Source organism: Odontomachus brunneus, unplaced genomic scaffold (assembly GCF_010583005.1).
Source record: "Odontomachus brunneus isolate Ranch 3 - 2012 unplaced genomic scaffold, Obru_v1 Obru_scaffold_059, whole genome shotgun sequence".
In the NCBI taxonomy this organism is placed as follows: Eukaryota; Metazoa; Arthropoda; class Insecta; order Hymenoptera; family Formicidae; genus Odontomachus; species Odontomachus brunneus.
In genome coordinates, this window is record NW_022639509.1 from 494,779 (window position 1) to 522,423 (window position 27,645).

General features: G+C 40.0%; 3 protein-coding genes and 1 non-coding gene across 10 annotated transcripts in view; 3 read left to right on the top strand and 1 right to left on the bottom strand.

The window, feature by feature from the left end:
- LOC116845905 (mannosyl-oligosaccharide alpha-1,2-mannosidase IA-like) overlaps positions 1-14,361 on the top strand; it is a 245,816-nt gene extending 231,455 nt beyond the window's left edge. For all 4 annotated transcript variants that reach the window (XM_032819142.1, XM_032819140.1, XM_032819139.1 and 1 more), the window contains 6 exons: positions 2,624-2,803; positions 5,398-5,611; positions 8,611-8,835; positions 9,122-9,327; positions 9,664-9,858; positions 10,496-14,361. In XM_032819142.1, the coding sequence (XP_032675033.1) occupies positions 2,624-2,803; positions 5,398-5,611; positions 8,611-8,835; positions 9,122-9,327; positions 9,664-9,858; positions 10,496-10,618 (1,143 nt within the window). In that variant the 3' untranslated portion in view covers positions 10,619-14,361. The remainder of the gene's footprint in view (positions 1-2,623; positions 2,804-5,397; positions 5,612-8,610; positions 8,836-9,121; positions 9,328-9,663; positions 9,859-10,495) is intronic.
- Positions 1-24,466, bottom strand: part of LOC116845914 — a 174,806-nt gene extending 150,340 nt beyond the window's left edge. For 3 of the 4 annotated variants that reach the window (XR_004378362.1, XM_032819167.1, XM_032819166.1), the window contains exons 1-3: positions 23,920-24,466; positions 22,372-22,481; positions 22,157-22,203 (exon numbers count right to left, since the gene is read on the bottom strand). Coding sequence is in view for 2 of the 4 variants with exons in the window: in XM_032819167.1 (XP_032675058.1) it covers positions 22,157-22,203; positions 22,372-22,481; positions 23,920-23,976 (214 nt within the window). In the remaining 2 variants the exon portion in view is untranslated. Of the gene's footprint in view, positions 1-21,867; positions 22,204-22,371; positions 22,482-22,616; positions 23,249-23,919 lie in introns of those variants that run through there. The other variant, XR_004378364.1, reaches the window with a different exon arrangement.
- Positions 14,885-27,645, top strand: part of LOC116845903 (xaa-Pro aminopeptidase 1) — a 32,967-nt gene continuing 20,206 nt past the window's right edge. Inside the window, exon 1 of the mRNA XM_032819138.1 lies at positions 14,885-15,752. Within this exon, the coding sequence (XP_032675029.1) occupies positions 15,707-15,752 (46 nt within the window). The 5' untranslated portion in view covers positions 14,885-15,706. The remainder of the gene's footprint in view (positions 15,753-27,645) is intronic.
- On the top strand, positions 25,258-25,330 carry Trnaa-agc. The gene has a single exon. It is a non-coding gene; the product is annotated as a tRNA-Ala (tRNA).

The window sequence follows — 27,645 nt, forward strand, 5'->3', positions numbered from 1 at the left end:
AAAGTCGTCGTGGCATTACAAAATTGTCTAATTACGCGTTTCAATATCCCATCGCCGAAAGGCGGAATCTGGTTATTCGTTACCCAAACACCTGCTCCTTAACGAGGAGAGGCCTTAATAAGAACGTAGCGTCATCAAGTTCTAGGTAAGCGAGTCAATCAACCACGCCTGACGAACTGGAAAGGATGGCAGAGCAGTACAACATACACACACACACACATGCGATGACCGGGATATAACATCGCTCTCATCCTTTGAAGCTAACGACCTCATAAACCAAAGATCGGCCGGTTAATACATGAGCCACACGCTCGCTTCTTTTTTTCCCCGCGCGTGTGAAAATGTTTCAAAAAAAAAAATATCGCGAGACATCGAGCGAAAAGAAATTCACACGGGAATTAGTCTCTTGAAACGCGGCATTTAGCGCTAATGCCTGGAATAACACCGCGCGTCGAACTTATTAACTGCATAAACGCGACATCACACCCGGGCGAATCGCGCACATCTAAAAATGGAGAAGCACACACGCAATTTGTAATTTCAGAGTTCACGCGCGCGGAGCGTTTAACACCGGAGTGTAATCGACGCGCGAAAACATATCGTTTACAAATTTCCCACGGTACTTCCTATCGCGGCGCGCATCATAAATGTCAATTAGCGGCATAATACCTCGCAAACGTGAGAACAGCGCCAATTTAGCCGCTTTTACGCGCGGCGCTTCATTATCTCCACGCCGTTTTCCGCGCCGGAGCGTTTTCAGATTCTCCTAATTACGACGCTAACTGCCGAACGATTAACGAATGCGCGGCGCGTTGTCACGCGCGAAGAATTCGTCCGGCTCGCCGAGCGATACAGCGCTTTCAATCTTGTCGCGGTAATTTCGACCTCAGAACCAATTTTACGGTCGCGTCCGTCGGTTTTCGATTCGCACGGACCCTCGCCGGAGCATGTCAACAAGTTCGAACTAAAAGCGCGAAAGTACGCCGGGTTCTTTCGCTCAGTTAATCAGCGAGAAAACAGCGCAAATTACACAGACGCGTAACTCCGAATGACGACTAGGGCTTTGATAATGGCGACACTCTCGCAACGTTGGCCATGCCCCTTCTTTAACTCGGTTACCGTCGCCGGGCGCTCATGCCGGCGCATATAAAATACGCGTGCCGCCGCCGCCTTTGTTTTACTATCTAGAATTTTTGCACGGCGCGTTTGCGGGATGCCACACGCCTGAGCCGTCTAATTATATTTCGTTCTTTTGTAAAAAGAGCGTTTTTTGCACAGGCATCTCGAAAATTACATCTCGACTGTTTCGTTCGTGCACACGTGCGTACATACGTGTGTCTGTATGTTGTATTTCCCCAGCAACACTCATTATACCCGTCGCATACGTGAGATTTTATAAGCCGCGCAATACGCATTCCGGCTTTTTATGAATCGTGACGTTTCTATGTCGGTGTCTTTCAGGCGCGCTCTCGATGTTGGTGTTGTCCGCGGCATTCTCGCAGTAATACCGCCCAAAAACTAGCGATATTTATGTACGAATAACAGGCACGACGGCGGACGCAAAATTGGAACAAATTGGTCGTCAATTCCTCCGTCACCGCAAATTTGAGAATCTGCAAGGTACGTGCTTCGCACAGAGAAACAAAGAATTCTTATCGCTGGACATGCGGTCGTCCCTTGACCTCACATACTACTCGGGGGAGGAGGGGCAGAGGGGGAAGGTTAATGTAACCACGATCAGAATCTCCGTATGTTGCTTTCAGCTATTATCCGCGCTGAATCACGGGAACACGAATGTCGCGATGCACATCCTGCGCGCGATGCGAGGCCAAGCCAGGTCGGGCCGGACCGCACTCGCATCGGTGCTCGCTCGGAAAAACTTTAATTGCGACTGTGTTGTGTGTAACGATAATACTGGCGCGAGAGAGGTCTTGCCGCGAAAAGCTCGCGGGAATGACGAAAACCGAAAAACGCGAGTGCACGCGCGATGCAGAGGCGGCGAGCGCGAAAAACAAAAACAAGGAAAAAACAAGAGAGAGAAAAAAAAGAAATTTCCCGCTCTTCCGCGACGTGCCCCGGCACGATGCGAAAACCGCTAACGATCGTTTCTCTCCATTTCGTGGCGCGGCTAATGCCACCGAGCTTTCGCGTCGCGTCCTGTTTACGCATCGTACCGCATGCGGGCCGTCACGCCGGTGACAAGTAAACCGGATTACCGTCGATGAGTAATCTATTGTACGCCGAAAAATATTATACCATTATCGCTATCGAAAAGATATCACAACATGCACAATTCGCTTGACGACGTTTAAGCTTTCGGAGTAATTCCAATTGCATTCCATTCCAATGATTCACGTTGGAGCGCAAATATCTGTGGTTATTAAAACAATATATATGTATGAAATTGTATTAAAAACTGTAATAAATTTACGAGATATCTAGCTCTATAACGGGCACATTAATATTCTACTCAAACGAATGTGGAGACATGAGAATGTACTGAATGTATGTTGTGTGTGTGTGCGTATGCAAAATCGCGCGTTGTTACGGAAATTTTCTCACGCGCGGTTAAACGATCAGCGCATTTGATTAATTCGAGGGTTTCGCCCGGGCATTGTTTCAGAATTCCGAAATATCGCTGTTCGAGACGAATATTCGTTTCATGGGAAGTCTGCTCGCCTGCTACGCTCTCACGGGGGACGTGATGTTCCGGGATAAGGCGGCGCAGCTCGGCGAACGGATGCTGCCTGCCTTCCAGACGGAAACCGGAATTCCTCATTCCCTCATCAACCTCCATACCGGGGTAAGTGCAGGCTTTTCGTAGCCATAACTCGCCGCTGCTTCTACCGACGCAACGCACTCGGGACGGGTTCGATGTACTTCGATATTAACTTAGTTCGTCTCTCCCTCCCCAGAAAAAAACCCTCTCATTTACTGTACTGGAGAATGAAACAAGAAATCGTGGATATATAATATTACAAACTTATACAGGCTGCACCAAAACCGCCGACGGCCGAGCCCAAAAGTTAAAACGAGAGAAAAAAATTTGTCTGAGAAATTTGTCTGAGAAATTTGTCTTTTTTTGTTATCTTTGATAACAAAAAGTCATTTTTGTTATCAAGATGATCTTTTTAAAGTTGAAGATTAGAAATTGCAATAAGCAACAGCCACTAAATTTGATTGATCAGAAATCTTGATTAACTAGAATTTTAGTAACTCGAACATAGAATTCTAGTTCGTTCATTTTTCCAAATATTTCGTTAATCCAACCAAATCTTTTTCTCCGTGCACTGTATGTAAAGTACTGATTGGTGCAGACATCGATCTGAGCACCTGTGAACTCTTGTCTTCGTTAATCACAGTTCACGATGGAATTGTTTCCAGTTAAATATTCAACGTGGGGATATCCACGTGGATCTGCAGATGAAATTATTAAAATTTACTTACGCGTCAAATTATCAATGGAAATATGATATGATAATCTTGTGTACATAGTAAACTCCCATAAACTTCACTGCTATGATCCTTTCATTAGCGATACGTTGGTCCATTCACGTATGAAACGCGCGATAAAAGTGGGAAGTACACTACCATTACCGTACGCGCTCGCTCATACAATTATAATTTAAAAGGCTATCTCAGACGTGTGTTTGCGGCTTTTCCGTTTTTGCACGCTTCTTGTCAGGCATCGTGCGCGGCAACAATGTTGCGCTTTAATTGAAACGATTCCATCAAGTCACGTCTGTCGAAATGGCGGCGTGTGATTAATATGCAAATTCTTAATTGGATGGATAATGAGGCCGCAGGAGGCGGATACGCGGCCTTTGACTTCCCCTATGATGAACGATATTCCAATTACTTTGTCTTTTTCTTATCTCTCGATCCGTCCCGATCATACGACGATGAGACAGCGATCAAAAGCGCGATTATCCATATCAACTAACTAAAGAGAAAAGTTTCTGTCGCGACAGCAGTCGATTGATTTTAACCCTTTATTTGGCAATGTTGCTGTTAAGCAATATCGATTTCTCATAATCTATAAGCAAGAATAGACGCATTTATTTAGCATTGTTGCTTTAGAACATCTAGTCATCTGTTCTGTTCGTCGGCGTCTCAGTAGTTTCAGTTTTTGTCATTGGAAATGACTAAAATCGTTGAAAATGTATTCTGAAAATGATTTTTAAAACAATATATAACTTCAGAAGACATCATTTACTTCATTGAAATGCTCAAAAATTTTTCTCCTTTAATTTTATTGAGTCTGCCAAATAAAGGGTTAACGTAAGAGAAGTTCAGTCGTGCTTGGCATCGACAATTCAGACAAAATTTTACTAATAGCGCGTATTAAATTATTGATTAACGTTGTTTCAAGTTTTCTACACTATTAAAATAAATGTATCAATTGCATAACACGACGATAATTACATGAACAATGTTGTGGATAGATATGAGAGTCGTGTGTCAACAAATCGTCGTTACTACAAGATCGATGCACTATCACTGGCTTGTCTTTACACACTGTTTATCTTATCACGATTTGAAGAGAACGTGTCTATAGACACACGGATAACGATCTATCTTGATAAAGAACACGTCCGCGATCGGAGTGCTAAACGCGCGAAAAGAGAAAAACTTTATAATTACATCGGGCATACAAATTGCCTCGCGGCCGAGTGATTCACCGCTGTAGATGCGAATTGAAAGCGTAACAATTGCAGCATGCAGCGAATCTCTCATGCAGCCTTACTGAAATGAAATGACAAGCGTTCGCATAGCGAGGATGCAGCGTAGTGAGAAAATGAGAAATGGAAGGGAATCGGATTTAATTACGGCGCGACACGTGCGCTCCGATTGACCCTACTCGCTTGATGACTTCATAATTCGTATTAGCGTCCCTTAACGGACGCGGCTAATTGCCGGATGTTGACGCGCCCTCACCTCCGGGGCACACACGAACGTCATAAATTTCCATCAATTTTGAATGGCGCGAATGAAAGGGTACGAAACAACGCGACAGTGCCTCTGCAATGCTCTTATAGTTATATCGATGAATCACTGATAAAAATATCCGCTCAAATAGCTGATCTTGAATATCTCATTCGAATAGTTGATTGCAAACATATAAATTAAAGAAGCCGAGAAGAGTTAAAGTTATCAAAAGAAGCTTGCGACTTGTTATATATGCGCCATAAATTTATACCTTTCTTGTGCCTTCTCTGTTTAAAATAAAAGAAATACGGAAGTAATAAACTTTCGCTGGCTTTCGATGACCTGAAAACGCACATCGGACTTCACCCCAATCCTTTCATAAAAATCGCGTATTGCTCTTGACCTATCTCTCGCATATCGCGTACGCGCGCTATGTATTCGAACTAGAAAGTTGCATTTATTTTTCAGGCCAGCAAGAATTACGGCTGGGCGAGCAGCGGTTGCAGTATTTTATCCGAGATCGGGACGATGCATCTCGAGTTTACCTACTTGAGCGATATAACGAATAATCCAGTGTTCAAGAGCAAAGTCGAGAACGTGAGAAAGGTCCTGAAGAGCTTGGACAAGCCGAGAGGACTCTACCCGAATTATATCCACCCAAGAACGGGCAAATGGGGTCAACGTAAGTGACACTTTGATATCCTGCGATCGGATTCATTGACATCTTACATCGGAAATTTCGTTAAAAGGAGATCTCCATTTGCGAAACCATTTATTCATTTATTAGAGAATAAATGAGACTATCTCGGAGCGAAATCCAATCGTGAAACGTGAAAATCATCGTCGAGAAATCAATTATGTTATTACACACAAATTATTTAAGTAAACATCACTTGCTTCAAACATTTTATAAGTTTATATATCCGCAAATCTAGTAGCTGAATGGTAATAAAAACTAACTAACTATATCCACAAATCTATCATAAGTTCATCATAAGCATGAAACTTATTCAAAATACATCTGAATCCGGGTGAGTTCAGCATTTTAATCGAGAACATTAAATTAAAACAAAAGTTCGATTTGCTTATTAAGTTTTCTATATAAAATTGACTTTTTCCTTGATAAAGTTTTATAATACTCTTGTAAAGAGGATAAATTCTTCTTTCGAGTACACGATAATAAGCTTTTTCCAAATTTTTTATGAGTATATTTTTTAAGAGTGTTTTATCAAGAAAATATTCTTCGTTGAAGATAACCATTACTTCGAAGAGGGAAAGTAAACTAAATAATCGCTCTCCTTAGCTTAGCAATAGAATGATATTTGTCTGTGTGTATCCTCGATTACATGTCGTTGTTGTCCGCGTTTATGCGTAGATTTATATGCGTGCATACGCGGGCATGAATGCAAATAACGTGTAAGTCGGCGTTTTCGCGTTTGTATCCGCGGTCGAAAACCTCCCGAGGACACCGGAGAGCGCCTCCAGCCGAGCGATGTCGGACGGATATAAATGCCAGTCGGTGGCTTATTACTATAATTTCACATTTAATAAATCTTCGTGCGCGCGCCGCGCAAAATAGATTTTTAAACTGACGGCTATCGATTGCAAAATAGTGCTCGCATAGCTGCGGGCTCGACGAGGGTCCTTCGATCGCCGCCGTCTCGTTTTTTCGCAATTTCGCATCGCATAACGCCGCTTCGCGTCGCCCGGCATCGCCCGCCTCGCGGAAAAGACGTCGTCCCGACACGGCGCCGCCGTCGACGCCGCTGTCGTCGTAGCCGATCTTGAATATCGCATTTATCATCCTCCGCCTCGGGTCCCAAATCCCCCGCGCCCCATTCCGCCCTGCCCCGCGCGTTCGCGCACTTTCTCATTGCACGTATGACGATCCTCAGGGATATATATCATCCGGACCGTTCGGTATCTGACCTCATCGCACATCCTTCCCACGTTTTTCGCACGGCTACGCTCCGCTGGACACCCGTATCGCGAACACGCCGTGGAAGAAAGGCCGCTCGAACAAACGGAAGCTATATTTCGATAAACAAGACGCGAACGAAATACAAAATTAATAATGCAATTATATAATTAACTCCTCGAAGTTAGTATGCCCGGGAAATTTCCGTGATAAAATATTAAATAATGAATAAATAGTGCCTGTAAGAGCCAAATATAGTTAATGTGTTGCTATGAAGTATTATTTCTAATTATACAAATATGGACATTATAATTTCATACATTTTAGAAATAACACTTTATAGCACTACATTAACTACGCTTGGCTCTCACAAGCTTTATTTATTCGTTATTTCATTTCATCCAGAGCATAATTTAAATACCCTTTAATATATCAAATTCCTTTTAATTTTATTAAAATATATAGTATAATTTTCATTCATAGTAAATATAAATTAAATATATTTTGTATTCTACTTTTCAAAATTAAAAAAAAATAACAAAAAATCTAGATGTGTTTATTTAGAAAAAAATGAAACTATCCTGAAGGGAATCGCGCAGTTATATTTGCAATCACCATTGAAGAGGTTAATGGCCACAACAAGTTTCGCAAATTCATTAATTACGAGCGTCGATGTAGCTTTGCGGGTAAAATCTATCGTCGAATTGAGATACGCTTAATAAATTCGATATTTCGAACAAGACAACAATAAAATTTTACAATATGACCATTTCCTCTACAATATGTAACATGGAGAGCTCTCACAACGCTAATTGTCAACCATACGTTTCTTTTTTCACAAAACGGTGCAATTTCCATTGTCTTTTTATAAGCAAAAGCATCAGAGCCAAAAGTATGATTTCTTATCTTTAAATTATAATTAACGTTCGTTTAACAAAAGTTCAATCTAACATCGCTTGACTGACCCTCGCGCGCACTCTCTCGCGGTAACGTTCTTACCGAGTTCTCCAAGAAATAGTGATCAAAGAGATAAAGCCGAGCCGTACTTCCTTTCGTCGCGAACCTCACATAAAGTGGATACCGTGTTCTTAGCTAGCCCAAAGGCACCCAAGAATTAGCCCGGCAGAAATCAAGGTCTTCCCTTTGTCTCACCACCCTCAGACGTGGTCGAAGTAGCCCTCTAGCGCGGATAACAAACCCCTTCTTTCTGGGAGAAGATTCTTCTAGCATTCCTTTATCTCTCGCAGCGACTATCGCTGTTGTCTGTTTTAAAGCAGTATCTCTCTTAAAGCAATGGAACGACCTTTCCTCTGTACGGAGAAGCCAGCCCCCCATAAGTTGCTAGTCTTTAATTCCACTTCAGAGCGCGAAAATAACGGGAAACAAGAACAACCGATGAACATGCGAGAGATATTCAACTTTTTACTCGAGAAACATGAGCTATTTTATCGCTATCGTCAACAATCAAGCTCTTGAACAAGGATTCTTTCAAGGCCTGATCTCTTATTCCTTCCTATAAATTGCGAATGAACCTCTTCCACACAGCAAATTTATTCCCAATTTACTTTATCCTGCATTTGTTCACACGAAAGCTATTCCCAACGCTTGCGTTACAAAAAAGTCGACTCGAGGTGGAAAAATCCGCAAACATAAAAAACGCGGAAAGTACGGCTCCAAGATATTTTCGAGAAAATGTATCGCGAGCTCTCGCGGAATCCGCGCGGAATTCATTTACGACGGAAATATTTTCGTGGGAATTGCAGATCATATGTCGCTCGGCGGACTCGGCGACAGTTTCTATGAGTACCTGCTGAAGGCGTGGATTCAGTCGGGCAAGGAGGACGTTGAAGCACGCGAAATGTACGACGAGGCTATAGCTGCTATAACCGAGCACATGATCAAGACGTCCCCTGGCAAACTTGTATATGTATCAGACTTAAAATATGACAGGCTTGAGCACAAAATGGGTCACCTGGCTTGCTTCGCCGGTAAGTTTTTACGTTATCATTGACATTTTATGCCACAATTATAACCAAAACGATATCAGCCTCGAATGCACTATTGCCCCTCGAATTTTCTACAACTTTGTTTTTTCGACAACTTTGTTTCTAATCGACTATTATCCAAATTCATGGAACGTAAATTATTCGTTGGACAGTAATTTCATCTTCAAGAAGACAAAGTCTTTTTTTACATTACCATATTTTTAAGAAATTAGGGATTCAACAAATATGCGCTATCAGGAGCGATAACGTTAAATAATGCGTTTTGTAGGCGGCATGTTCGCTCTGGGAGCTAAGACGCTGAAAAATGATTTATCCGATAAGTACATGAGCATCGCCGCCGGTCTGACGAACACGTGTCACGAGTCTTACGACAGAAGCGTTACAAAATTGGGCCCGGAAGCTTTCCACTTTATCGAAGGCAACGAGGCCAGAAGTCTAAAGAACGGCGAAAAATATTACATCCTGCGACCTGAGGTAAGTTGCTTCTCCATTTGTTCAAAATGTAACTAAATCAACGTGAACTGACAAAACGTTACTAGAGAGATCTCTTTATAGCAGCGAAGACGCGCCGAAAATCTCGCACTTTAAAATCACGAGGGAAAATAACAATGTGCTTATCTCGAACTACTTTACATTCATACAATTCGCGCATTCCTTCTTTCCGGCCACCAAGAAATTGTTTATGTGATCTACAGCTGAGATTGCATGTAAAGAGCATGAATAAATAATTCCTCCCTCCCTTCCTTATTCCCTACAAAAACAAAGCCAGTATAATCTGCGGACGATAAAACGAGATATACTTTTCCGCAGACGTTCGAGTCGTACTTTGTGATGTGGCGACTAACAAAGGATCCAAAGTATCGCGAATGGGGTTGGGAGGCGGTTCAAGCACTGGAGAAACATTGCCGGGTCCCCGGGGGATTCACGGGACTTAACAATGTTTACCTGGCCGACTCGGCGAAAGACGACGTCCAACAAAGTTACTTTTTTGCTGAAACATTGAAGGTAAGGCAACGCGGAGCATCGCTTCACTTCAACTTACGTTACCTCTCGTAAAGACCGACTTAAGCGTTTACTATTTACACCTTCCTGGCCGCGCGGTGTCTCGCGAATTTACATTTGGTTTGCCCGTTTAGTATCACTTAAAAACTTTCCGTTTCTCTTTGGGACCGAATCCAACACGATTACCCGACTACGATAAATTTTCAACGAATATCTATAATGATAGAATTTCTCTCGACATCTTATTTAGTCGGAAATCTCGCCACTTATGGAATACTTTTCCGTCGTCTGCAAATTGCCGTGTAGCTCTCTCTCTGCCATCAAAAGCCCTTTCACTTTAGCATGAAGTAAGAGACGGAGGTACCGCGTTCATAAGGAGCAATTGGTTTTAAATGATGTCGACTTTTCTATGACGCTTTTACCGTCATACCATTAAAAATTAAAGTCGAGGGTATTTATTTCTTTTTATACATATTGCGTAGGAGACTGTGGAGATTGATATTCTGCTTGGAAACAGTCGGTAATGTGGCTGCAATTAAGCCTCACATAACATTTTCGCTAATCCGACAGACAAATATTCCAATAAATAATGTTATTAAAAATTCAATACAGATCGTGAAAATGTTTTGTCTTTTTGCAGTATCTCTATCTACTCTTCAGCGACGATGATCTCATAAGTCTAGACGACTGGGTATTCAACTCTGAGGCTCACGTGCTTCCCATCAAGGGTAATCCTCTATACCGCCCGGCATCCCCCTTATAAGACGGACAAGTTTACAACAATTTGGGCGACATCAACTCTTCTCAGTTCGCAGTAACGAAGTCGAAAAATAATACACAATGGATCAGAATTATATAGGGACTACAGAATTTATAGGGACTACAGAATTATATAGGGACTACAGAATTTCATTTTAGATTAATTACACTTAACTTTCTGGACAATTATTTTTATAAAGCATCGAAACATAGATCATAAGAGACAACTCGACACTGCGATTAAAATGCAATTAAATTCAGTTTTTGTTCATCCTTATCGTATATGAATACTTTATATTTGAAACGTAAACTATGCAAAGTCACGATTGCAAAAACAGAATTAATTTTGTAATGCACATTGTGACTAGTGTTCTGATTCTGATCCATTGCGTGTGATAGCGTAGTCGCGAATTAACGAGGATTAAAGAGGATCAGTCGGCCCCTCATCCTGATCGCGTGTAGAGCGAATGATACATTTTAAATTAAAATATCTAAATAATTATTTTAAGTAAATGAAAGCGCGCGCACGAGAGAGAGAGAGAGAGAGAGCTCGAAAAGAATGATAGCGAAAAAGAACAGAATGAAAATGTTAACGAACGTTATTTAAGCCACACGTTTGTAAATAGCAAAAAAACAAGTGAGAATGAGAGAACGAACGAGAGAGCTATTAAAAATGAGAAAATATGTATGAATGCTTCGCCCATTTCCTTTTTCCAGCCGCAGCATAAAGCGGCCCACCAATACTTAAATACGTATTCGTGACGTTGTAGCTGTACGTCCTTAACATTTTTAACATTCTCTGATCATTACGGTGGGAGAGTCAATGATTCAGTTTCGTTTCATTCTTTTTCGTTCGATTCTTATTTTTCTTTAGAAAAAGACTACCCTGCCAGAAGTGCGCCAAAAAGCGCTTAATTAAGACTGGAAGTTTTGCCTCGTTGTAATTGAAAACAAAATAACATTGATCGCATCGACGAACCAAATTGTTAATAACGCATCCATGATGTATCTATTGCGAATGTCTGATGTCAATATCTTTCTAAGCTATATATTTGTTCTTGACGTGTTATATCGCGTACAAATTCAGTGGATTGTCGTTGTTAATTGAAACTATGTGTAAACTGCTTTTATACAGCCAATTAAATAAGGACAAGTTTTGCATCGATAGTAAAAAAACGTAAAAAAAAAAGAAACGCCAGTGTAAACTTGTTTCATAGCACTAGAACTTCAAAAATAAAACTGTCAGTCAATCAAAAAAAGAAAATGGAAAAAAGAGGAATAGTGGTAAACGTTTAGCCAGAAAACGTTTAGTCAAACCAGCGTTTTTAAAAAATGCTCCCGCGCAACGTTTTGTAACGTTCACACGCGTCTCTTTTCGCGATTTTTATCGACGTTCTTCGAAAAGATTTTGACCATCCAGCGTTTTGCTATACCCCGATCCTTCCTCCCGCCCGTCTATTAAAATTGCCGAATAAAGAGAGAAAAAGAGAGAAAAGTGCATAAAACAACTGTCATTCTCATGATTACGATGCGAATGTGCGGTATGAATGTTCTTTTTTCCCATTCTTCTCTTTTACGGCGAATAAATCGGAATAAACAGAAATAAAGGGTTAGCAGCCCTCATCCTCCCCCCTCCCTCTCCCCGGAAAGGGTGCAAATCGAAAGCACGGATGCGATTGCGCGCGTTCACGACGAACGACGGCGATCGTCGTGAGTCAGTCGAGTGTAGTTGTAAAGCAATGTAGCAGCCGAGTAACTAGCAAAGTCTGTAATAAGAGGTAGACGTGTATATAAAGATTACAAGAAAGTCATATTCTATACGAGGAGTGCGAGATGTAGAGTGGAATTGTAGATGAAACACCGTGTAATTGTATAGCGCTTGTGTACCGAACGGAAAAAAACGGTCGATTCGTATGGATCGGCCTCTAACGATATCTAACAAGAACGAATTGTGCAAAGCAGACAGCAATGTACGTACGTTTCGAGGACATGCATTTTCGCGGTGTTCAGGGTCGTACTTATAATTATAATTGCTGCTGCGGGAGATCTTTTCGAGAACAGTAACAGCGATAATCAATTTTGTCCTTAAACATTGGTCATAAATAGACTCTGATTTTCTACAATCCCACGTTAAAACGAGCTAGTTTTGTAAAAGATTTTGCTCCGGTAAATCTGACCCTGATGGTGTCTCTATTGAACTTCCGAACAATCAGTCAGCATCGCACTCGCCGACGACGGGAACGGCCGGAAAGTTACTTAATGTATACATAGTGCATCCTGCAGTTCTCGCGCTACGTTTTCCGCTAAGATGAAGTTCCAAAGGCACAGGCTTCGAAACGTCATCTTCGACAGAGGCGCGAGACAAAGATTATATACATATAGAGAGATTTATACTATGCGGTTTACACAACACGCGCAGAAAAGCGCGCGCGTGAACACTCACTCTTACGTGTCCGAAATGCTAGCGAAATCTTTAGAAGCGCGACTATGCATTGAGCTTGGCGCGCGATAATCGATAATGATCATGTTGTCGTTCACGTTCACGTCACCGTCGGATTTCCAAGAAGTTCGCGTGTTCTAATTGTGATGCTTGTTACACATCAAACGCAATTTCAACGATCGTCTAACGTTAAGCGTCTGGAGAGGAGTTGCATCAAGCCAGTTGGTAGCTAATTTTCTCCTTGAACTCCCGTCACAAATGAGACTGTGATCCCGGAAGAAGAAACGAAGCAATTGTCACTTCTTATCATGATTTATCACTCGCAAGTGTAAAAAAATGGTAGCTTATACATTCCGCATGCGTAGATCTACGATTCTTCGCGTGTGAACGTCCGTGCACGAATAAGTCGCGATCAATCAGCTATTGGTGCAACTCACTCGAGATAACTCTCACAAAAACGATGTACAACGTCTCATCCGATCAAATGTCACGAGCAAGATTCATTTTGTAACGCGTCATCACAGATTATCATCCGTGTTAATAACTAGACATGGAAATCGACGAGGTATTGCGGTAAGTCTTCTCATCGACAACCATTCGCGAAGGAGAAGTGTAATGAACGTTGTACACGTGGTGCAACAGGCGACCGTGTCTCAATGTGCGCCTTGATGTCGTCGAATTAGGAAGATGCGACGTGAAACCTCGTGAATTTCCGGTCGCTATTGACAACATGAATACAGTAAGCTATAGGCCGTGTCTATGTGTAAGAATAGTCATAACGACACTGACAGAACGACAGCGGGAATAGCAGTATCCGGCGACGATGAGATGATAGTAATAACGATAGCCTATACATACATTTGTGAATAGATATTTAATAATTTATTGTTAACTAGAGTATTTTACTTCAACTACTTCATTGAACGGGGTTTTGGGTACAATAATCTTTTCTTACGGCGGAAATGACACTGATTACGATTTGCTTTGAATGATTTGAGCGACAATGAGAAGTATGACGAAATGAACAAAAACTAAACCTTAGCTTTACTCGCCTCAATCTTTGTACGATGAGCGAGGGCTATACGCCAGAGAGAGAAGAGAAATATATATATAAATATATCGTTGGAGAAGAAACACATCACACACAGACACACACATGAAGTTTAGTCGAATACGAACTATACCTGTAAATACAGTACACGATCTAGTGATAACGGGGTTTTACTTTTAACAGCTTTACGTGATTATTACTTTGTCATGATCAGTGAAATAAATAAATATTGATAATACGTTATATATATTGCAAATCACATTGTACTGTTTCCGATAAAGTACCCCTTTACAATTATATGTGCGGCTATAAAGTCTAATAGAGATTGCGTCGTGAATATTGTCGATTACACTAATCACGCTAATGCCGCGTCAAAGACCATTTGTCTGTCGCGAGATAACTCGTAATCCTTTAAGTAGGTTATCCTACCATACCAAATCCTCGTAATGATCGCTCTATTAAGCAAATCCTCAATGACCAGCTGGAATGCCTTCCGTAATCAGGATGCAGCTGTATTATCCGACAATTAATCACGAAATGCGCGTGTAAGATTATTTTTAAAGAGTTCATAATCTCAAATTTATCTAATTTTATCGATGACACGTTCCGCTTTGATATGTTAGTTTTCAGTCGATATAATAACAACTAAATAGCGTAACGTAACATACACAAATGTCCATTTCGTTAATCACTCCGCGAATTCGCGGAGAACTGAAACCTCGAAGCGCTATGCGTTTAATGAGATTCGCGACTATTCTATTTCGTCCAATCTTCCAGGGATAATCGATCAATAATTTCCATTAGCAGTTATCTACTTCAAGCTACGACTTCACGAGACCATACGAAAATACCGCGGATCTTAAAAATCTAAAATACCGCTGGAGGCACAACCGCCTCCGCGATCGACGTCGATATAGGAGGCAGTCTAGTGGGAAGAACAGAAGGTGGAGGAGGAAGAGGCACAGAGAATTAGAGCCGGGACTGTTCAGTCTCCCTCGAGTCGCTCGTCGCTTCGATAGCGTACGCACCAGGTGATCGTGACGGATAACGTACGGCCGCGAATGTTGCTGTGCTGCTCACCGTTTCGTCTCCGTACGATTTCACGTCGCTTCCACGCGATCTCGCACGCGATTGCGTTCGAAAATATTCGCAGACAAGCGGGAGAGACGCTTCCCGCGCAAAGTCAAGTTTCGCGAAGAGCTGCGAGGTGGACCACGGCGATTCAGTTCGACCCATGAGATATCGAGCAAAGGAGGGTTCGCGGGACGAATCGTGTGAGAGAGAACTGCATGCGGTTTCATCGACCAGTCGTTTTCTAACACAAGACAGCTGGCTCTCGGTCGCACGGCGTTTACACGACCTGATACACCTGCGGTACAACACCGGAAGAGTACCATTGCTCCAGTGCCGGAGCAGAGAGTCTCCTCCGCTTGTTCTCCAGTGCCGGTCTTCCGCGCTACAGCCGACGCTATTATTGCAGTGCAATCTAAATTTAGACGAGAACGCGTGCTTGACGTAAATCGCGCCGCTCTTTTTATTCCGAATCAACGTGCCGCCGCGTCCGCGGTTTACGTGCCGGCGCCCATCAAGGCATTCGCATCATGAAGAAGCTTGTCTTGCAAATCCTCCTAACGTCTTGCGTTCTAGGTGAGTCTCTAATCAGTTCAGTAAATTTGTCCACCTGAGTCACGTTCTCGTTCGCGAAGCACGATCAAACGTTCGATGTGCCATCGTCATCGCGAGACCACCGGCAAATTTTAGATGCTCTGAGTAAGTTCACAAAAAACGGAGTCTCAGCAAAAATACTTGAAAATTTATATGCAGAATATACAGTTTGTTTCTGTGAAATAAAGTTCATCTCTGTGAATAAATTTTGTATTCCCGCTAATAAATTTTCAAGTATTTTTCTCTCAGTGTATTACCGACGAATTCTCGAGCTCTCAAAGCACAACGCCAAAGAAAACATTCATTAGGCACACGACGAACGAAATTCCGCGAAATACACAAAATTGCACAAATATTACAAAGAAATCGTGACGGCGTGTCGATTTAAAAATTAGCTTACTTATGTCTAATAATCTATATTTAATCCTTTATTTATTAAGTGCACAATCGATTATATCATGCAAAATAAACAAACCAAGCGAAGATGACGTAACGTGTCTGGATCAGAGACCGTGAAAATTTTATAGGACACCGCTGTTTGCCAGTGAAGTAACGCGAGAAAAGTCACGACGTAACTCGCAGCCACGTCACGTAACAGCGAGTACATTGACAGCGATTGTTATGTTAATATACTCGAAATAACAATGAATTTCGCATCCCAACAACTCGATGAATTACACAAGCGACTTGTAAGATATCAAAGATATCGTACTTCCGCTAATTTTCTTTCCCGGCACATAAGTGACTGTTCTTTGTCTGTAAATGAAGCGTTTCACGAAGAAATAGAGCCGTTCGTTTTATACGAGAAAAGAGCAAAGACCGACGGAATCGAGCCGGATTATTTCGCGCGTCATCGTAACGTTGAAATGAATTATGTCAATACACTGACAGATTACGTGAAATTTCGCGAAAGTATAGGCCAAAAATTGTCTAACGTGAAAAATGACACGATATTATCACGCGGATAAATGCCGTCGCGAAAATAAAGCAAATTGACCTACTCGCGACCTTTTTCCAACTCGTTACTTAATTATAATCTCGTATAAACATCCCAGGAATAATTTAACGCTATGAATGTGTCCCTCGCCACAGCTTGCATACTCTGCACACGTGGCAAATTATAATTGCAGACGGCCGCGAAACGGCCTCACGAACATACTAATTTACTCTTCGCCTTCTCCCTCTGTTTTTCCCCTTGAAAATTATTTTAGCCCCTGCATCCAACGAGTACGATTGTTCCCGCAAATGCTCGATGACGAAAGCGGCAAAGAAAGGATAATTAATCGTTATTTAAATAAATACCAAAAACAATCTTTTGTGAAACACAATTTGAGCGTGGGAATTATAAAATTATATTTTATAATTCCTTCAATGTGCGATCGCATGTGCAGTGAAGAACGAAACAATATGTTTGCATTCGTATCAACTACGGCCGGAGGTTATTAACGAGTTAAGTTCAATGTCATATCCCCTGCGACTGTCATAAACGACCGCGCAACGCTCCCTACCTTCCTACGAGGTTGGCGCGATAATTTATTACGATCACGGTGTTTAACCCCTATTGTTTTACTACTTCCGGGCACACCTAACGGTAGTGTCATAATGGATCATTCGCGCTCCTCAACGACATCAGTGTCAATCAGCCATCAGTTATTGTATAATATGCGAGAGCTTCGACTAGAATTCATAATAATATATACGAATAGTAAACATCGCGATTCTTCGAAAGCTGAAACTTCATCGAAAGCGTGACTGAGGCTCAAACCTGAGAATATCAGTTCGCGAAACACGTGGACTTCGAAAAAAAAATGCCGCGCGTGTCTATTCTGATACTGTTTTATATTTATACGCATTGCCGTCATCTATCTAGAAAAAGCTTTTCCGATGAAGCACAGATATACGTCATCTTTCGCGTTATCCCTAAAAATTGCGCTTTTAAATAAAGCGCGTGGCATTAAAGATAAAATTGCCAGGAAATACCGCGGAGCATCACCGAGCAAAGATATATATATATATATATATATATATATATATATATATATATATATATATATATATATATAACTCTTTTCTTTCACGAGGTTGTACGAAAAATGTCTGAGAAAAATCACGATAACAACAGATCGACGAGAATGCAACGGATAAAAACTCCCCGCGGCGATATTCTCTCGACTGAAAGCTTAGTTGAATTTACCGAATACCTGATGAAATATGAACAAACCAGAAATTCCAATTGAAGCTATTAGAATTCTGTTCGAGTTAACAAAAGATTTCTGTTTAATTAATGTGAACAGAATTCTTAACTTCTAAATTTTCTGACTTGTTCATATTTCACCAAAGATGTGGTTGACCCAACTGGACGTTTCTTCCATGCATGAAATTCAAGTCGAAAAGTACCGGGTGTCATCTTTGGAACGATATCCAAAAGTTTAATTTCGTCAGCGGGGGCGACGACGAGGACGACGACGATGACGACGACAACGACGTGCACATGCGCGTATAAATTCGGTTGCGCGGATTTTCTCGAATAACGTAATGGGAGTTGCTGCACGTAACCTACGTAATAAACGTTGGAATGTGGCTGCGATCGTGCGGTGAACGCACCCCGAAGAAGACGCAGGTTGGCCTATAAATAACGAAAGTTTGCGGTCGCGCCGGCGCTTGAAACTTAACCGACGGAAAGTGCCGGGTCGGCCGTAAACCACCATCCATCACAGCCGCGATCCTTCCCGCGAACGGGACGATTATTCGCGCCATTATACGCACGTATCGATTAGACGTGTATGTTCCATGAGGAATCGTGCAATTAATAGTTCCCGTGGAAGAGCCATTTTTCGACGTGAGACTCGTCTCAAGAGTGGAAAGGCGAAGCTGTCAAACTGACACAGCACAGGCTATCGATGATCCCAATCATATTTTAAGCTCGACTGCGATCACATACTGACAGCTTTGTGCTGCTACATGTGTGTGCGCTTAATCGTAACTGGAGTGAGTTAGCTGTCATAAAACACGTGTTATTTAACCGAATACCGGCCATCAAAGCGGACGTCTCATAAATCTTTCCTACGACTTTCGTTTACATGAGTGCGATGTAACAGACTTCCTTTGATTGATTTAATGTAAAACGCGAGCGTGGCGATACTTGACGAGCTGAAGCGAAAGTTAGCGTCGATACTTGCGATACCGATTACAAAGTAGTGACTTCGTCTTGCGGGTTCGATAGAAGTTGTTTTACGCGTCTGGATACTTCGCTCCCTGAATACGATACGCACCGGTGTTCGTTCTGCTATGAGTGAGCTTGCAAACTCGAGCCAACTATGCGTAGTCGGCATAGCGGAGATACCTTCGCAAGTACGAACAATAAACGTCAATAATTTTGGCGCTTTCTCTAACCCTCCCAAATTATGTCTGCAAATTCCACGTGTTTTAAGACCGAAATCGAATCTGAACTTCTTCCAGTTTTTATATTCCAATTAATACCTCCACCTTTATACTCCGTAAGAGAAATAAATTTTATTATAGATCTATATGATTCAAACTTTTGATAAAAAAATGTCATACTAAAAGAACATTTCATAAGAGAATCTGTAGAAACAGTATTCGCACTTCGTTTTAGGAGTCACTGCTCCGAAAATCGGTAAGTCTTGCGAATAATCCCGAATTCTCCTAATCGTTTAATATGACTCTGACAGTACATCGATCAGTGATGGTACGAAGGACAGACCGAAGGTTTCGCGACTATTAATCGCTTAAAATAGACGCGGCTATTAATACGCGTAGAATTTTCGGAGAACATGTTGCAGCGTCGAAAGTCAAAACAACGTAGGTGTACCTAGCCGTCACGTATCACGGCAGATTATTACCTCGGTCTCACTGTTTCCTTAAATGCACACAATTATACAGCAAAAATTCACCGAACTTTGCGATCGTGAATCGTTGTTAATACGCGTGGAGTTACGATATCGGAAATATCGAAATTGATCCTTAATTATGAATGCAACGCGACGGTTGAGAGATCAATAATTAATAATTATAATTTATCGGTAATAAGTTTAAAAAAATATACACGAAACTTTTCGTCGAAGATGTATTGCATCCTCTGTTAAAACTTTCAGATCGGTAGTTTTGAATTGGTGCCGATTCAAATAGAATCAAATCATTATAAAATTATTTCATATACATATAAATATACAGACATATAAATGTGTAACACATAATAACATGAAATATCAATTGAACAATAGAATCATGATATTCAAATGAATAAAACTGCTCAGTGAAAATATACAACTGAGCTTTCATTGTCTATTATTTCATGCATTCCCCGCGCGATGTCCCGGATATCAGTGCGATTTGTATTACACACAGAAAAATATTATTCTACTGCTAAAAAAAAGTGATTACTCAACTTATTTCTCTTCTTTTAAATAATGATTATCTTCAACAAAGAGTATTTTCTTTTTAACAGTCTCAAAATATACTTATCACAAATTTTAGAAAAGCTCATTATCATATAATCAAAAGAAGAATTTATTCTCTCTATAAATATATTAGTCAAAAAAAATTAGCTCGCGATCCTATGTAATAAATAAAATAAATATCTACTTTAATATTTTTGATTGAAATAAGAAACCTATTAGGAATTAGAATGTACTTCAAATAAATTTGATGCTCATGATAAATTTATGATAAATTTGCGAACGTATCAACTTATGAAATATTCGAAACAAATAACATTTACTTAAAAATGCAATATATATTTTTCCGTGTGTATTACTAGTCATGTATTATTAACACTCTGAGAGTGTTAAGACTTCAACACTCACCAAAAACACGATGAATTTGGAGTGTAAGAGCAGAGTCCACTGATGAGGTCCACCTCAAACTGCATCGACCCAAATCATCCAGGATCTCCAGGACCTCCATCCTTGCAGACTTGGTGCATTACTCCATTTCCAATGCACTTTTCATTCGCGACGCGATTAATGTTCGAACTTTAACGGCGCGTTGAAACAAATATGTCGATTACATTAATTAAAAGCATTTTAATTGTATTTTCGGGCATTATTTTCCATTGCTACTTGGTTATTGATGTGGCTTTCAATAAAGTATTGAAACTATAATTCACGTGCACCCCTTTTCGTATTTAATATTATTTTCTATTGTAACTAACAATCTCAAAAAAACTGTTGAAAAGAAAAAAGAATAAATAATTTTCATAGAAATTTATGATTTCGTGGTTACAATGCTTTTCATTAATATCACTGATTTATCTCGAAAAAGCTTTACGTATTTGTTAAGCGAATATTCACTGTCATCTTGAAAATGTGGGCGAAATTTCTTCCGCCATACTGTTCCAGTATTGTGCGGAAATTCTTATTTTCAAACTTGTTTTCGAAAATTTCTACAAATATTTTAATACGTAACGATGTTATTTTATTAGTTTTTGTCCTAAGGATCGTGAAGCTACTATTGAGTAAAAAAAAAACGTAAACAACAAACTGCGGCGATCATTTTTTAACGCGTGTTAACATTTGTTAACACGTACGTGAGCAAGACGCAATTGGCTACGGTGAAATATACGTATGACATTTTAACAAACATAACAAAACGATGTGAAACTATCACGCTAAATAATTTCATACTATTTCGGCGAAACTTACTTCCGCGTTACTTACACGAATTTAAAATCACGTAATTTGTATTCCTATACGTAATCGCGATGTAAAGTCGAATGTAAAAGAAATCTAGAGAGCTAAAACTCGCAGCGTTCGCAAAATCTATCATCGCGAGCAAAATTTCTCACAGTAGCACCGTTTTAGCACGCGATTATTTCGCAATATATTTTGTGAAATTGTAGAATCGAATTTTATTCGATAATATGTGAATAATCATGTTACAAAATCGAACCGCCGAACGAAACAGTGTGTTATTATATATGAGTTTCACTGTAATAATATTAATCATATATGTTAAGAATTGTAAAATTTCATTGATTATCGCAAACATATTGACTGTATTTACATTATTTTTCTTTTAGATATCTTTTTTTCAGACAAAGTATATTATATGAAAGAATATCTTTCATATGAAGTGTATGTAATATAACAACAAAATGTCATAACTATATCTTCAAACTAGTTATTTAAATTATAATTGTAGTTAATGTAGTACTAATAAAATAATATTTAAATTATTGAATTTTATAAAATAAGATAAACATTACTTGTACCACTGTTTTCGGTCAACGGTTCGTGTCTACATGCATGCAAAAGTTAAAGTTTATATGAAAAAATTTAAAACAAATCGCACTGATCTTGAGAGATTTCAACCGAGAAACAGAACCGTGAACCCATTACCTTATTTTTATAAATTTCTTCACTCACCACATCTCCTATAGATCAGAATCGGCCACGTTCTGGAACGCTTCGATCTGAAACAGAAAGATTGTTTTCGTGATTAACAATCGAGAACAAGCATTCACATAGATGCGTATAAATTGACACTTTGCGATCGGAACTCGAGTTATTCCAACGGCTGTATTTCGAATTTTGATCACAAAGAATTCAATAGAGTAAAATAAGATTGTCAGTTAATTTACCTTCGAGCCGATTCTGTAAGGCCCGAACCGGGTCCTCCGGTACAGCATCCTTTCTGGAACAACCACTTACATCCCGAACTCGGTCCTGTAGTTTCTGACTCCATCAAGATCTGAAAAATATAAGAATAATTCTGGTTAGTTACGATGATAAAAAAAATTGTTCTCGGTACAAAAAATATCTGAGGTAAGAATATGAAAAGGTAGCTGTAATTTTGATAATTCAAATAAAAAAGAGATATGTGTACCTGTGTAATCACTTTTCTAAATTTTGGTGATATCGTTGTTCACAATAACCCGTAATTGTACTATTCGCAATTAACGCGCGTGGCACGAGTTGTAAGTTAACTTTAAAATTAAATTAAACAACTCCGAAAAATAAAAAATTTCAAGTCACGTCGTCTGGCCCGCTATCTCTCCTAAAAAAGACTATTATTGTGACTATGCGTATCGCGAACTTATACCGATGTAATCTTTCTATTTCCCTGTATTTCGCGACTGTTTAACGTGTATTTTCTCGCTTCTAACATCATTAATCAAAACGATCGCGATGATTAATATCCTTAAAACGCGATACTATCATAATGCCAGACGATCGGCGATTATTACAACATGCAACGTGTTAATAACTTAGCAAAGAAACGCTCTGATCATTTGCTAATCGGGAAAATTGTAAATACCGACAATAAAAGTTAATCATAGTAATGATCTCTTAAATCTCGATGCCGTCATCGCGTACGAGAACATCAACATGCGCCACGCGCGATAATTATAACGCGAACATTGTAAATTGCACGTATAATTGCGTAAACAATTTAGATCGCGAGTACGGAGCGACGTCGTCCGCGTGTCGCACGCCGCCGCGTCTACACTGATATGACGCGCGCGTACGTGTGTCTCGCCGAAGGTCGCGGACACGGCGCGCCGTCACGTCGCGCCGGCATAGCGCGACAGTGATATGGTTTTTTGTCTGTTCACACCAAGTACAATACGAGAATCTGTTAGAAGCCGTTACATTGAATTTCAACTTGTAAATCTTTTTTCATCCGTATCATTCGTATGAAAGAGAGATTTAAGACATATAACAATTCGAGAATCACAAGAAGAGTTCGGAAGAGTAGAAACAGTGTGGAGTCGCGGAGAGGACTGAATACGCAAAGTAACAAAGTCACTAAATCGTCAAAAAAAAGAAAGAAAGAAGTCACGATAAATATCCGTGTATGTTAAATTAAATTAAATTGCGCATATCATGTTACAATTCGTTTCTATCGCGTAACGAATGAATTTATTTTAAAATATAGAGTTTATTTAAAATCGACATAAAAATATATAAAGTAACATAAATTTCTCAGATTCAAGAATGAAAAATTACAATAATACATATTGCTCGGGGCGCGACAGCAATTTTAATTTATTACCCAAGTCGTCGTAAATTTTGCGTGTTCCATCATTATGCGAAGCCGCGTGTTTGTTAATCGTATTGAGGTTAATCTCTAGACACCCCATCACCCTCTCTTCCACATTCCGAATATAATCAAATTTATCTCTTACATGTGCATAATCAAGGAAGCGCCGGTATCCGCTTTTCTCGCGAAATGTTTGCTTCATTATTCGTCATTCCCCATTCACTGTGCGGCCTGGTTTTATGTTAATGAGTGGCAAATTATCGGAAAAGAGGCTGCCTGACGTAGCAGGCTACCATACTGCAATGGAGGTTAGCAGGACCTCTCACTCTCTTCCCCTCCTTTCGGCTTTCCTCGCTCTCTCACTCTCCCCCCCCCTCTCTCTCTCTCTCTCTCTCTCTTCGTTTCTGTCTGTCTCTCACGATCGTATCGGTACTTTCGTCTCTTTTCGCTTCGTAACGCTATCTCGTTCGAAATCCAACGAGCGTGTCCACATCCGTCGAATGCGCTTATGGTTATGGCTGAACGTATCGTTGAACGCGTACGCCGCGCAAATGGTAACATCGACTATCGATTATCGACTGTCAACTATCAATCGATACGGAGTCGACGACTGCAGCGCCCCTGATCGAATGTGGCTGTCTTCTTCAGGCTGTCGCTCCTCTCGCCTCCTGTTCTTCCTTGCAGTGCATAAGATAAACAGCTGGAAAATATTATTCATCTTAAATGACGTATATACTGTTTTCCACCATATTAGTAAAAACAGCAAAATCTACGCGAGCTTTATATGTATGTCATCTTTACCTTTTGCTCTCAGTAAGAATTCGGATATTAAAACTTCCCAAGCGCGTGTCAAAAAATAAAATCTTATTCTAATGTGTCCTCAGTCAAATTATAATAAAATTTAATAAATTTGTAATTTCAGACTTTTGTTATCGAGATATTTCATTTCGCTACTGTGTACCTATATATTTAATATAGATAAATTCAATGGACGTCTAACTTTCATATGATTTTAAACGAATACATCTATTCTTTTCGTATTAATGTTTAATCGTCGAGGAAGGGTTGTTCAAGAATTTAATTAATGCAACGAAGCATCCAAGTGTACCTTACGAAATATCTTGCACGTATTCACGAAATACAGACATATATTGTGGGAAAGATGTTACGAAGCACGTAAGGTTAAGCGTGCACAGCAATTATGAATATACGTAGAGTAAAAAAAAAGTCATAGTATTATAACCATCTCTCTTGTATTATATACCTTGCTTACTTACACTCACGTGCAAAATTCGTGTTGAGATGTCAATTGCCGCGCCAAACAATTTAGATCGCAATTTAGATCGAATTGTAAATAATGTTTATTGCAGTGAACAGAGATTTCGTTGCAAAGTTAAAGATCTGACCGTAATACTTGAGTCTCACGTGTACTTACAGACCTCAAGGTCTCGTGAGATGCTGAGATTGCAGGTATCTCAACAACGGGGGCGTAGCTCAGATGGTAGAGCGCTCGCTTAGCATGCGAGAGGTACCGGGATCGATACCCGGCGCCTCCAAAGTTACATTTTGTTTTGTCAATTGAAAAATTTAAACTAACATCTTAATTTTTTTCTTGGAGAAACTTGATAAAATTATAAAGAACACATTTAACTCGTAAATGTTAAATTTATGTTCTTCAGGTTTTTTTATAAATCGACTTGCTTGTGTGTAGACTATTACCTCGTTGAACTTTCCAATTACAAAATCAACTTTAACATCAACGAGACAACGAGATTGTTGAGTAGTTAATCGAAAGAAGATGTACTTATTTTCTTCAGTTTTTCTATACAGACTATTTTTCATAAATAAGAAAGAAGAAAAATAGAAATAAGTCGATGAATATTTTCGTCTTCAGCACACAGCGACGTTGGCCGCAATTATGAATTATTAGGCTGATTAATTAATTTAAATTACTACATAAGAAAACGTATAAAACTTGGTGATCGTTGTAAATTCTCCTAAACCCCTCTTTCTTGATCAAAAAAATTTATGTGTCATATTTCAAAAAAATCATAGCTAAGATAGAATTCCTGTAGATTTCTTTTCCTGAAATTCTTTTCAATCGCTTTTAATAGTTTCTAATAACATAATATTCGCGCAAATAATTTTACAAAATGTGTCTAATCTTAAAAATTTATTATATACTTCCTCTATATTCTATATTATGAAAAATATTTGTGAAATGAAAATTGCAAGTGTACAAAAAAGTACGATTAATTCTCTTCAGGATTACCAAATTGGTTGGATACGATATTTTATATTGTGTTAGCCGTGATCTCTCCGTGAAAGGCAGTCGTCTCATGCTAACATATGGAAGAAGCGTTACATCGCGTTGTGTTGCGTCGCATAGCATCGCGGCAGGTATAGCATTTAGACATTCTACCGCGCTGACCTAAGCTCGTTTAGCATCCCTGGCTACCTACTCGACCGGCCTGCTCGCCGGTTAATTCTAAACCGTGATTTACCAACAACCGCCAGATAAACTGATGCTGGTTTATGGTCTAGGCGCTTCTCCTAATCCGCCTTCTAATCTATATACTTGGCTATACTCCATATGTGTGCGCAGATACGATCACGCGTATGCGTTTCATCTACGTATGTGGGACCTCAGACTTCCTCCACTGTCTCTAGTCCTAATCCCCGAGCAGCGTCGCTAATCTGTCAAGTAGTAGTACGAACACAACACGCGTACATCCGACAAGATGCGATCGATGAGCAGGTATAGAATAAAGGTAGAATAAAAGTGATATTTCTCATTGTTTGGCGTTTTTAGCGAGAGAATTTTTAATGAACATTGTGAGATATCTCTCTTGAAAAACCGGCCTTATACGTTTACCCGAGTCATACATCGTGAAATTTCTTTATAATTTAATCACCAATTTTATCCACTGAATATGATTTTTTTCATAAAAATCCTAACGTACTTGTTAATCAATTACGAATGCTGTCTCAATGCATTTCTGATACAATTGCATGACACGTGTCTATTTTTAGTCCTAAACTGGCTTTATCCCAACCACGGGGACTTTCAATCCTCGATGAAGCAAAAAGCGCAAGAATATGTTAATAGCTCGACTTTGCGTGACGACGCCGATATTTGAACGGAGAGAGAAGCGCGCGCTTCATAATTTCCCTAAAAACTCCTGACAAATTATTCCTTAAATAGGATCAGTGAAAGAAATGCTCGGATATATAGGCCTACAGTTCAACCCCTCGTTCCTCGTGTTCTCCTGTTGCGTCGCATGTTTTTTCTTTGTTTAACGCTTCAGAATTTACCGAGCATTATCGCGAACGTGCACGACGCGTGCAACAAGAGTGCCACATGAAAGAGCAAAGTCGCGCCATATGTAGCCACGTATGTGCGTACGCATAAATCGGATATCAAGGGAGAAGCCTGACACGTCCTGCAATCCTAATAATGCGTGTGTGAATATAGTGACGTAATACGCTTGACACGCGACAGCTGCTATAGCGTGCGTGGAACTCGATGAACGATATCTCTTAATCCCCTTCAGCAGGTACCAAAAAGTTGGTTTAGATTTTTTAACATATAAAAAATATTACATAATTAATAGCAAGATGCAATAAAGAGACTTGTGCATAAAATAAAAGGAGATAAAAATCATCCTCCTAAGAATTCCTTAATTCGAATATATTTTTCTTAATCCTAAGAGATTAATAAGATTGATTTCACCTACAGAGGATTAAAACGGAAACGAGTAATGCGAAGAGAAGCACGAAGAAGGAAGTTAGGAAAATTGTTTAGAAAAGTTTTGTTCTCAAAAGAACTCTCTCTCTCTCTCTCTCTCTCTCTCTCTCTCTCTCTCTCTCT